At 40.9% G+C, this 12603-nt stretch overlaps 1 protein-coding gene across 4 annotated transcripts in view; it reads left to right on the plus strand.

The window, feature by feature from the left end:
* ralgapa1 (Ral GTPase activating protein catalytic subunit alpha 1) overlaps positions 1-12603 on the plus strand; it is a 218052-nt gene that overhangs the window by 131148 nt on the left and 74301 nt on the right. For all 4 annotated transcript variants that reach the window (XM_059956726.1, XM_059956722.1, XM_059956707.1 and 1 more), the window contains exons 30-32: positions 1259-1327; positions 1431-1565; positions 9769-9952. In XM_059956726.1, coding sequence (XP_059812709.1) covers positions 1259-1327; positions 1431-1565; positions 9769-9952 — 388 coding nt within the window. The remainder of the gene's footprint in view (positions 1-1258; positions 1328-1430; positions 1566-9768; positions 9953-12603) is intronic.

A 12603-nucleotide genomic window follows, 5' to 3' on the forward strand; every position in this document is an offset into this window, starting at 1 on the left:
CAAGATGTAATTCCACATTTTAAGGCTTAGACTTCAAAAGACATGCTCGTAATGGATAATGGAAAGAGACAGGAGTAGGAAAAAGCATAATCCTTGGATGCGGCAAACAGTATTTCTTGAATTGCCCGAAAATGTTTATATATTGAGTAGTATTGTGCCCTTGGGTAATAGTTCAATTCCTTAAGTGGCTATTTTTGTGAGTTCCTTATTTCTAAAATCTTAACTTCTTTAATGTCTCAAACATTCCAATTTATTTTAATGTTTTGTTTTGAAACCATGATTAGTTTCAGCCATGCGATGATACTTTATCATGCTCATTTACTTATTATTACAAGCCTGGGCGTAAGGTATGGAGATCCTGAGATGCCCATTCGTCAAGATCCCCCTTTTGGCCTCACCAGTGCAGTCCAAAGGAAAGCTTATGGAGCAATATGTTTGGCACCAGCTTGGCTGCAGGAGCTGCCGGAGAGATGTTCAGTGACGTCCAGATGCCTTAGGTGCTCCACTCTGGATTTACTCAGGTTGTCCTTGTCTCTCCTGAGGTTGCCCACAAGGCAGTGGGGCTATTTACCCATAGCTGGAGGTCTGGTTCATGAGCACCAGGGCATGCTCACAAACCGGTGGGCCTGCATGCTATTTGTACAGGAGCTAGACCTCCTCCCCATCCTCTGTATTTCAGCCTGAGTCCGAAAGGAACAATGGTAGTGTTAGAATAGACATAGAGCATTTATCCCTTTGAGCCTGTAAAATCATTAAATAAGGTTACATGTAGGATTCCTGTCAAATGCCATCCAGAGTCTACCAAGTGCAGGGCCTCAATGATATGCTATCCAAGCTTCACATGCTCAGCTTGATTAACTTCCTTATCAAGTCCAAGTAAATGTAGCAACAATGATTGCAATGGGCTGGATCCAGCTCCTTTACAGTAGGCTGGCACGCACACATCATGGTTTAATCTCCCCCCCCCCCCCCCACCTTCTTGCTGTGACTCCTCAACTTTCTTTCCAGTCCTGATGAAGAATCTTGGCCTGAATCGTTGACTGTTTACTCTTTTCTATAGATGCTGCCTGGCCTGCTGAGCTCCTCCAGCATTTTGGGTGTTTTCCAATCTTTCTCCATTTTCCCAGGAGAGGACTTGTGTTAGTCTTGTGAAATATAATTGCATTCCAACCTTTTTTCGTTTCTGGAAATCTTGTCTTCTTTCTAGATAACTAGGAAAACTTTTCTTTTAGCATAAACTTCTCTCATTTTTGAATAGATTTTGATGGCAACAATTACCTACCTATTGCCGAGCACTGAAGTATCTCCACATGAACAAGATAAAAGGGTAAGTACGTGTTGTGTAATTATGAGTAAGTTGGGTAGGAGTTTAGCATGTTTGCAAGACATAGCTTTTATTAATTTTCTCTTTTATCACCTGCACTTAACAGCTGGTAGTGTCTTTATTGCTGTGCCTTTTGGACTGGTGTATGGTGCTGCCTTTAAAAACATTGCTGCAAGTTGTCCAAGCTGCAGGACAAGATAAGAACAATTCAGACAAATCTATTCTCAGTTGTATTTACAAGGTAAGCATTAGTATAATTTGCATGAAAAAATATATTTGTATTTGCTTTATGATTTTTATTGAATCAAGGAACAGTCTGTAGTATTACAGCAAAATTGAATGAACGAACTTCTACAGCACTTTTTCTCCATAGCCGCAACTCTGAATCTGTTCACATGCTCCAGGGTCAGGTGCACATTCACACAAGTCATTAAATTAATTGGATTCAGTTTTCTAACTACGTTGGTGTTGGGGAGGAGGTGGAGTTTGATCTGGTGGGGGAGTGACATAAACCAATTGGATTCTTTCCGGCTTAGTATCCAGCATGATAAATTTGTTCAGTTTAAAGTGAGGAAGTGTCAGGTTATGCACTTTGGTAAAAGAAATCAAAAGGCAAATTATTATATAAATGGAGAGCAACTGCAAATGAATGAAGTTCAGAGGGATCTAAGTGTTCGAGTACATCACAAAAAATTAGCAGATAGATCCATTTAAAAGGCAAGCTGCATCGTGGTCTTCATTGCCAAAGGAATGGAGTTTAAGAATGGTGAGTTTTTGTTACAGTTGTACAGCATGTATTGGTAAAGCCTACTTGGAATACTTTGCACAGTTTTGAAGCCCGATGAGCATTTATAACTCTTCTAACTCTTAAAGTATGTTTGTAAGGATTGATTTTTTTTTCCTGATTAACCAACTAAAACCCAAAACAAAATCACTCCTGTATCCTGCCGAGACCAATTTTGAAACTACTTTTTCTTCTTTTCCACAACAAAAGCCCTGCCTGACCTGCTGTGTTCCACCAGCATTTTTTGTGTGTTGCTTGAATTCCCAGCATCTGCAGATTTCCTCGTGTTAGCCCTTTTGTCATGTTCAATTCTGACATGAAGTGCTGTGGTTGTGGACTTTGCATGAGTTGAGGGGTTAATTGACACTGCAAATAGGCCTTATTTTGCAATTCAATGGTATAATCTGGAAGGAGTTGATGAAAATGTGGGAGAATTAAAGCAGGGTTAATGTAGATAGGTGTTTCATGCTTGCCACAGGCTCAGTAGCCTGATGAGCCTTTCAAAATTTTGTATGACCCTGTGACTCTATGTGCCTTTCAAATATACATTAAATGGATTATTTTCTGTGGGATGCATTTATCAGTGCATTTATCATTTATCATGAGAAAAGTAAGGGCATGTGGAAATTTAGGAGGAATAAATCAATGCTAAGTCTGCATGGATAAGAGAAGTTTTTACCAAAGAAGTAATCAACCTACATAAATACATATGAATATACAAACTTAACACCAAGAATAGGCTTCTTGGTCCCTTGAACTTCTAACTTTAAATAAAATATTAGCTGATTTGAATATAACCTCAACCCTGTTTTTTTCCATATAATCATGATAAACTTTTTCCTCTTTGCTTATCATGTAGCCTTCTACCTGTACCTTAATACTCAAGAGTTTGTTTCCATAGATTCTTGGCCCTCAGCGAAAAATGGTCTGGAAATGGACATAGTAGTGAAAGTGATCCTACTATAAGCCCATGAGAAGAATAGAATTAGGCCATTTTGCTCATTAAGTCCTCTCCACCATTTCATCATGGTTGATTCACTTCCCTCTCAACCCCATTCTAATGCCTTCTCCATGCAACCTTTCATGTGCTGACTAATCAAAACCTATCAACTTCCACCTTAAATATACCCAATGACCTGGCCTCCACAGCCATCTGTAACAATAAAGTCTACAGATTCACCACCCTCTGGCTAAAGAAATTATTCCTTATCTCCACTCCAAGTGGAATCCTTCTATTCTGAGAGTGTGCCTAGAGTTCACTACCATAGGAAATGTCCTCTCCATATCCATTCTATCTGGGCCTTTCATCATTTGATAGGTTTCAATGAGATTTCCCTCTCATTCTTCTAAATTCCTGCGAATACAAGCCCAGAGCCATCAATCGCTCCTCATATGATAATTCTATCATTTATGGAATCATTCTCATGAGCCTCCTCTGCAATGTCGGCACATCCTTTCTTAAATTAGGAGTGTGAACTACTCACAATACTCCAAGTGAGGTCTCCCTAGTATTGCATAGGACTCCCAGGTCCATTTGCAACTCAGATTTTTGAACCTCACCACCGATTCTCTTTTGTCTATTATGCTTGTTATTTTCTCAAATAGAGGGCTATGTAGTCGGGAAGCTTCTAGAGTAAATTACATGGTTGGTACAACATTGTGGGCCGAAGGGCCTGTGATGCGCCTTAGATTTTCTGTCTTATGATACATCCAACTATGTCTTCTCCCTCTCGAGTTCCAAGGTGAAGTCTATCATGTTATGATCTCTTATGAAGTTAAGTTTATTTATTAAAATTGTACAGATTTTTAATCCCCACAAAGTCCATGTTTCAACACAGTTTTGTCTGCCATTTGACTACTATCACCACCATTGGTTTCCAACTTAAACTACAGTAACCTGTGCAGAATTTCTGATCTCTCAATGCTGTGTACAGTACTCCATACATCAACACCGTACTGCTATCCTCCCACCCGCAACCTGCATTGACTTCTCTTCCTCTTTCCCCCAAAACAAAGTTTTGAGCCTGCCGGCTTTGGTAGATTCTGTTTTCTCTGAGCATCATCGGTTGAATTTACAAATGGGTTAATGGCAGTGATAGGCCTTGACTTTAGTGTTGAGTAAGTTATCAGATTCAGAATCAGGCTTAATATCACTGACATATGTCATGAAATTTGTTGTTTTGTAGCGATACAAAGCAATGAAAGCTATAAACAATAAGAAGTATATACTAAATATACATTAGTGCAGAAAGAGAGAGAAAAAATACTGAGTAAGTGTTCATTATCCATTCAGAAATCTGATGGTGGAAGTGAAGCTGTTCCTGAAATGTTGAGTGTGTGTCTTCAGTCTCCTGAAGACTGTAGCAGTGAGAAGAGGGCAGGTCGTGGGTGATGAGGTCCTTAGTGATGGATGCTGCCTTTTTGAGGCATCACCTTGTAAAGGTGTCCTAGATACTTGGGAGTGTAGTGCCCATGATGGAGCTGGCTGAGTTTACATCTCTCTGCAGCTTTATCCTTTCCTGTGCTTTTGCCCCTCCAGAGCAGACAATGATGTAGCCAGTTAGAATGCCCTCCACAGTACATTGTACAAATTTGTAAGCCTCTTTGGTGACGCTTACAAATTCTTCTTACCAATTCTCTTCAAACTCCTAATGAAATATAGCTGCTGTCATTCCTTCTTCGTGTATTAATATGTTGGGCCCAGGATAGATCCTCAGAGATGTTAACACTCAGGAATGTGAAACTGATCATCTTTTCCACTTTTGATCTCTTGATGAGGACTGGTCAGTGTTTTCTTGACTTACCCTTCCTGAAGTCCACAATCACTTCCTTGATCTTACTGACATTGAGTGCAAGGTTGTTGCTGAGATACCACTCAACCAGCTGATTTATCTCACTCCTATATGCATCCCCATCACTATCTGAAATTCTACCAACAATGGTTGTGTCAGCAGAAAATTTATAGATGGCATTTGAGCTGTGCCTAACCACACAGTCGTGGGTGTAGAGAGAATGGAGCAGTGGGCTAAGCAGGCATACTTGGGATGCGCCAGTGTTTATCGTCATTGAGGAGTGGATGTTATTTCCAGTTCACGCAGACTGTGGTTTTTTGGTGAGGAAGTCAAAGATCCATTTGTAGAGGGAGATACAGACGCTCGGGATTCGGAGCTTTTTGATTAAAATTGAGGGTATGATTGCGTTGAAGGCTGAGCTGCAGTCAATTAGCAGGAACCTGGCAGAAGTATTACTGTTGTCCAGGTGATCCAAGACCGAGTAGAGAGCCAGTGACATTGCATCCACTGTAGCCCTATTGATACCAAATTGCAGATGGTCCAGGCTTTTGCTTAGATAGGAATTGTTCGGAGCTATGACCAACCTCTTAAAGCACTACATCACAGAGGATGTGAGTGCCACTGGATGATAGTCATTGAGGTAACTCACCCTGCTTTTCTTGGGCACTGGTATGAGTGTCACCCTTTTGAAGCACGTGGGAACCACTAACTACAACAAAGCGAGATTGAAGAAGTCCTTTGACATTCCTGCCACTTGGTTGGCATAGTTTTTCAGAGCCTTATCAGGCCCACCATATTGGCCTGATGCCTTGCGAGGGTTTACCCTTTTGAAAGGCGTTTTGACATCAGCCTCTGAGACAGAGATTACAGTGCCACTGGATGCTGCAAGGATTCGCATTGATGTAGTTTTATCCTTGCTTTCAGAGCGTACATAAAAGGTGTTGAGTTCATCTGGGAGGGAAGCTTCACTGCCATTCATGATGTTATGTTGGGTTTCACTTTAAAGGAAATAATAGCCTGCAAACCTTCTCATTGCTGATGTGTATTGGATCTTACCTCTAACCTCAATTGGAATTGTTTTATCGCTCTTGTAATGACCTTCTGTGGGTCTACCTGGATTCTTGTCCACCGGCCTTGAATGCCACAGAGCTAGCCCTCAGCAGTGTATGGATCTTCATGGCTTTTGATTTGGGTATATTCAGTATATTCTTGAAGGCACATACTCATCCACATAGGTCTTGATGAAGTTGGTGATAACTGTGGCATATTCATTCACACTTAAAGATGAATCCCTAAGTATTGTCCAGTTCACCAACTCAGAAGTCCTATAAGTGCTCTTCCACATCTGCTGACCATACCTTCTTGGTCCTCGCCTCTGGTGCTAACGGTCTTTAGTCCCTTCCTGTATGCTGGAAGTTGGAGTAAAAGTACGGCCAGGTGCCTGGACTTTCCGAAGTGTAGACATGAAGTAGCATGGTAACTGTTCTGATAGTGCTATTACGTTGGTCAAGTGTGTTGACTGCTGTGGTTCACTGCCTTTAATTTGGTGGTAGTTGTTCAGAGACTTCACACTGGCCTGGCCCCTAGGTGTTCCAAGTCGGATGAGCAGGACTGAGACAGAACTCACATTTGTGCACCAAGGTGAATTAATCATAAAGCATACTCTATCTTCTCTGCCTTTAAAAGCTGAGCTGTCCTGTGTTTGTGGAGAATGTTGAAGCCATCGAGCTACAGCACAAATCCATCATCAGAGAAGATTCTGAAGGATAAGATGTACGTATATCTGTAATGACACATGGCTTTGTGCTTGGGGAAATCATACAAACTTGATTGAAATATCTGATGAGGTGACCAAGAAAGCTGATGAAGGCAAGGCAGTAGACATGGTTTATTAAGTACTTTAGTATGGACTTTGATAAGGTTCCATGTGATGGGCTGCTTAGGAAGTTTAGATCGCATGGAATCCTGAGAGAGCTGCCTAAATGGATACACGATTTGGCTTGATGGTTGAAGGTTGATTTGCGGACTTGAGGCCTGTGATTAATGATGTGCCTTTTACCACCTAGTGGATCACTTGGGTCCCAAATCCATCAAAAACTCAAGTGCGTGCATTCCACCTGAGGAATCGAGAAGCAGCTCAGAAACTCAAGATCTTCTGGTGTGGGAAGGAGCTCGAACACCATCCGCCTCCAATTTACCTGGGCGTGACACTGGATAGGACACTCTCATTTGCCACCCACATCCCACATCCACAAACTCCAAGGGAAAGTTGGCTGTCACAATTCTCTCTTGAAAAAATTAGCAGGCACAAAATGGGGAGCCAGTGCTCGCACACTTAGATCAACTGCCCTAGCACTCTGCTATGCTCCTGCAGAATACTCTACACCTGTATGGAGCAGATCAGCCCATGCAAAGAAAATAGACCCGTTACTTAACGAAGCCTGCCGAATAATCACGGGCACACTGCACCCCACACCCACCAACATCATTTACAGACTTGCAGGCATTGTTCCCCCAGAGATCCAAGGACACTACAACAAAAATTGAAAAAGGTAAACAGAATTCGGATCCACAGCACCCACTACGTCATCATGTGCCAGATTCCAACAGCCTAAAATCAAGGAAAAGCTTTGCTACAGTGGAGGAACTACCACACAGAGCACCCTCCCCACCCCCCCCCACCCCCAAACATACGGGATTGACCTCTGGTAGCAAACAGAAGGCAGAACCCCATCAAACAATACAGTGCAAGAACCCACAGAAATGTTGCCAGATGGGGCACTGCTTGACAGACAGAAGTGGTGCTCTCTAAACAGAGCGAGAGCAGGAGTTTGTAGGACGGGAGACAATATGGTGAAGTGGGTTTAAAGACCAGCGAATCCTGTGAGTGTGGCGAAAGGATGCAAATCATTGAACATGTTCTGCACAACTGCCCACTCTCACCTGATTTAGCTGACACTGACCTCTACATCAACCAAACAACACTAGAGTGGCTGGCTGTCTGGTGTGACAAACTATGATGATGAATGGTGTGCCTCAGTTCTGTTACTTTTTGGCATTCATATTAATAATTCAGATAAGAATGTACAAAACATGGTCAGTTTGCCAATGACACTAAAATAGTTTGTATAAGTGGACAATGAAGAAGATCAGCAAAATTATAGGGGGTTCTTGATTAGCTGAATAAGTGATTGCAAATAGTTTCAGTCAATTAAATGTGAGGTTTGGAAAGTGAAAACCCATTAATAATTCTTAAAGTGAACAGTTGAGCCTAGATTGGGTGTCATAGAACAGAGAATCAGAATCAGGTTTATTATCACCAGCACGTGACATGAAATTTGTTAACTTAGCAGCAGCAGTTCAATGCAATACATCATGTAGAAGAGAAGAAAATAATAAATAAGTAAATCAATTACAGTATACGTATATTGAATAGATTTTAAAAACGTACAAAAAACAGAAATACTATGTATTCAAAAAAGTGAAGTAGTATCCAAGGGTTCAATGTTTATTTAGGAAGCGGATGGCAGAGATGAAGAAGCTGTTCCTGAAATGCTGAGTGTGTGCCTTCAGGCTTCTGTACCTCCTACCTGATGGTAACAGTGAGAAAAGGGCATGCCCTGGGTGCTGGAGGTCCTTAATAATGGATGCTGCCTTTCTGAGGCACCGCTCCCTAAAGATGTCCTGGGTACTTTCCAGGCTGGTACCCAAGATGGAGTTGACTAGATTTACAACCATCTGCAGCTTCTTTCAGTCCTGTGCAGTGGCACTTCTCCCCCCCTCCCCCCCCCTATACCAGACAGTGATGGAGCCTGTCAGAATGCACTCCACGGTACATCTTTAGAAGTTTTTGAGTGTATTTGTTGACATACCAAATCTCTTCAAACTCTTAATGAAGTATAGCTGCTGTCTTACCACATTTATAACTAAATCGATATGTTGGAACCAAGTTAGATCCTCAGAGATCTTGACACCCAGGAACTTGAAACTGCTCTCCACTTTTGATCCCTCTGAGGATTGGTATGTGTATCTTCATCTTACCCTTCTGGAAGCCTACAATCAGCTCTTTCGTCTTATTGACGTTGAGTGCCAGGTTGTTGCTGTGGCACCACTCCACTAGTAGGCATATCTCTCTCCTGTATGCCCTTTCATCACCACCTGAGATTCTGCCAACAATGGTTGTATCGTCAGCAAATTTATATATGGTATTTGAGCTATGCCTAGCCACACAGTCATGTGCATATAGAGAGTAGAGTAGTGGGCTAAGCACGCACCCCTGAAGTGCACCAGTGTTGATCGTCAGCGAGGAGGGCATGTTATCACCAATCCCCACATATTGTAGTCTTCCGGTTAGGAAGTAGTGGATCCAATTGCAGAGTGAGGTACAGAGGCCCAGGTTCTGCAACTCCTCGATCAGGATTGTGGGAATGATGGTATTAAATGCTAAGGGACCTTGGAGTACAAGTACATGATTCACTGGAAGTAGAATCATCAGCCAAGGTGTTGAGTGTAAAAGTTGTGATGCAGTGATGTTGGTTGTGAAGGAGATTGTGCAGATTGCACGTGAGAGTGCTGTATAAACTTTTGCTTGCTCAGTTACTAAACTGGAAAGAGTGTAGAAGAGTGAGTTATTGATTCTTGGCACAAATCCAATATTTTGATATCAATTGACTTTCTTTTAGTTGTCTTAATTATAATATTATTTATCTTTAAAAGCAATTGTCTTTGTCTCTAAGAATAGCTGTCTTCATATTATGAGCCAGTACTTTAATTATGGATTTTCACTACTTAGGTTAGCATTCATTTGTTTCATTTGCAGTGATTACTATTGATCCTAATTATAAATCCTTGTTTTTTTTTATCATTAGGTGCTGCATAGCTGTGTGTATGGAGCTCAGTACTTAAGTAATCCTAGATACTTTCCTCTGAGCTTGTCAGATCTAGCCTCTGTTGAATATGATCCATTCTTACATTTGGAAAGCTTGAAAGAACCAGAGCCTTTGCACTCTCCTGATTCTGAACGCTCATCAAAACTCCAGACGGTCACAGAGGGTATGTACTAAAATAAGCCCACAATCGTGATTTCAGAACTACAAAAAAAACATTATGGTAGCAGTAAGATTGTACAGAGTTTTTTTTTTAGCTACCAACTTAAAAGTCATTTATTTAAATCTCATTGAGGCACCTCTTGAAATTGAAAATTTGTATTCAAGAGAAACATTTATGGATGAACAAATATAGCTATCTTTATGTTGCCTGCAACTTGAGAACAATAAGAATGAATCTTGTCAACGGCAAGTTAAATACACTAACTGTATTTTAAACAAGAAAACATGAAGCATTTTAACGTATGATGCAGTTATGCAGATGATTTAATTCTTCCTCTACTTCAGACCAAGGGACAAGTATTCTTCAAATTTAGTTGCAGCGAAATAGATCCCTGTTTTTTTCCTTGGCATTGTCTGCTAGCAAGACTAAGGTGCTAAACTTCTAACATTTGAAATAATTTTATTCAAAAAATTCATCAAATGGGAATATTGTTAATTATTCAACAGTTGTACTGATATTAAAAATAGTTAAGTTTCATTCTGCTTACTCTCTCTTCTCTTTACCCTTCTTCCTTTTTCTCTCTTAGATTCACCCATCAACAATACATTTGCTAACTAACCTTTTTTTTAAAAGTAAAAATTCGTCCAACTTTGCCTTTTTCTGTTATCTTCCCTACAATATATCCATGACTTTTCAACAATTCTGACCTCATGAGCAATTCTCATCATGGATGTTATATCTTTGGAAGCCATACTTTAAAATGATAAGTCCTTAGCCTCTGGAATTCTCTCCTTAAATCCCTGTAGCGGTCATTTATATATTTAATATACTTTTTAATGTATGATTTTCTGAAGTGGCTCTGTGTTAGATTTTGTTTGGTAATGTTCCTGTAAACACCTTGAAATGCTTTGCCATTTGTCTCTTTTATGTATAGTCTGTTGTTACTTCCAAACATAATATCTATCTTTACCTGGAAAGACCCATTAGGACCAACATTTCCCACAAAACCTGCTTTGATCTGTGGGATGTCTGATTTTACCAGCATTCACAGATCTGCATAAACAATATTTTTAAGCTTCAAATTTATTTATTAATTCAGATAAGTGAATTGCTGTAATTTTCCTCTCCATCCCTCTCACTCGCTATCTTGCTCTCTTTGTTAAAGTGAATGGAATTGCTAAACATGCAGGCTTTAACTCCTGGAAATCCATGTGAATTTGGCAGTCTAGTATTTCCATACAAGGCTCTGATGCAACCAGTTAGGGTATTCTCCATGATGCATCTATAGAAGTTTGTCAAATGATCAATGACATTCTAAGAAAGTGGAGCTGTTGTAATGTCTTTTGTGCTGGTCCCAGGACACATCTTCTGATATGTTAATACCTTTAAAGCTACTGACCCACTCCACTTCTGCTCCATTAATGAGGACTGGCTTATGGACTTCCAGCTGCTTCTTCCTGTAGTGAACAATCAGAACTTTTGGTTTTGCAGACCTTGATTGAGAGGTTGTTGTTGTGGCACCATTCCACCAGACTTTCAATCTCCCTCTTATGTGCCACAAGACCATAACACATAGAAACAGAATTAGGCCATTCAGCTCGTTGAATCTGCTTCGTCATTTCATCATGGCTGATCCATTTCCCTCTCAACCCCATTTTCCTACTTTCTCCTTGTAACCTTTCACACCCTGATTAATCAAGGACCTATCAGCCTCTGCCTTAAGTGCACCCAATGACCTAACCTCCACAGCCACCTATGGCAGTGAATTCCACAGACTCATCAGCCCCTAGCTGAACAAATTCCTCCTCCATCTCCATTCTAAATGCGTGTCCCTCTATTCTGAGGCTGTGCCATATGGTCCTAGACTCCACCACCATTGGAAACCTCCCCTCCACATCCACTCTATCTGGGCCTTTCAACATTGGTTATGTTTCTATGAGATACCCTTCATTCTTCTAAATCCCAGCGAGTACAGGCCCAGAGCCATCTATTGCTCCTCATACAAAAAGCCTTTCATTCCTGGAATCATTCTTGTGAACTTCCTCTAAACCCTCTCCAAAGTCAGCATATCCTTTCTTAAATAAAGGGGCCAAAACAGCTCACAATATTCCAAGTGAATCCTCTCCTCTGTCTTTTAAAGTCTCAGCATTATATCCTTGCTTTTATATTCAAATCCTTTTGAAATGAAGGCTAACATTGAATTTGCCTTCCTCACCACTGACTCAACCTGCAAATTAACCTTCAGGGAACCCTGCATGAGGACTCCAAGGTCCCTTTGCACTTCAGATATTTTTAATTTCCTCCCCCTTTAGAAAATCATCTATGCTTTTATTCCTTCTACCAAAGTGCATGGCTATACAGTTCCTAACACTGTTCCATTTGCCGCCACTTTGCCATTCTACTAATTTGTCCAAGTCCTTTTGCAGCCTTCCTACTTCTTTAACACTTCCTGCCCCTCTGCCAGTTTTCGTATCATCCACAAACATGGCCACAAAACCGTCATCCATATCATTGACATACTACCTAAAAAGAAGCAGTCCCAACACTGACCCCTGCAGAATTCTACTAGTCACCAGTAGCTAGGCTCTCGTTATTCCCACTCTTTGCCCGCTACCAATCAGACAATGCTCTATCCAAGCTGGTATCTTTCCTGT

Source organism: Hypanus sabinus, chromosome 2, assembly GCF_030144855.1.
Source record: "Hypanus sabinus isolate sHypSab1 chromosome 2, sHypSab1.hap1, whole genome shotgun sequence".
NCBI lineage: Eukaryota > Metazoa > Chordata > Chondrichthyes > Myliobatiformes > Dasyatidae > Hypanus > Hypanus sabinus.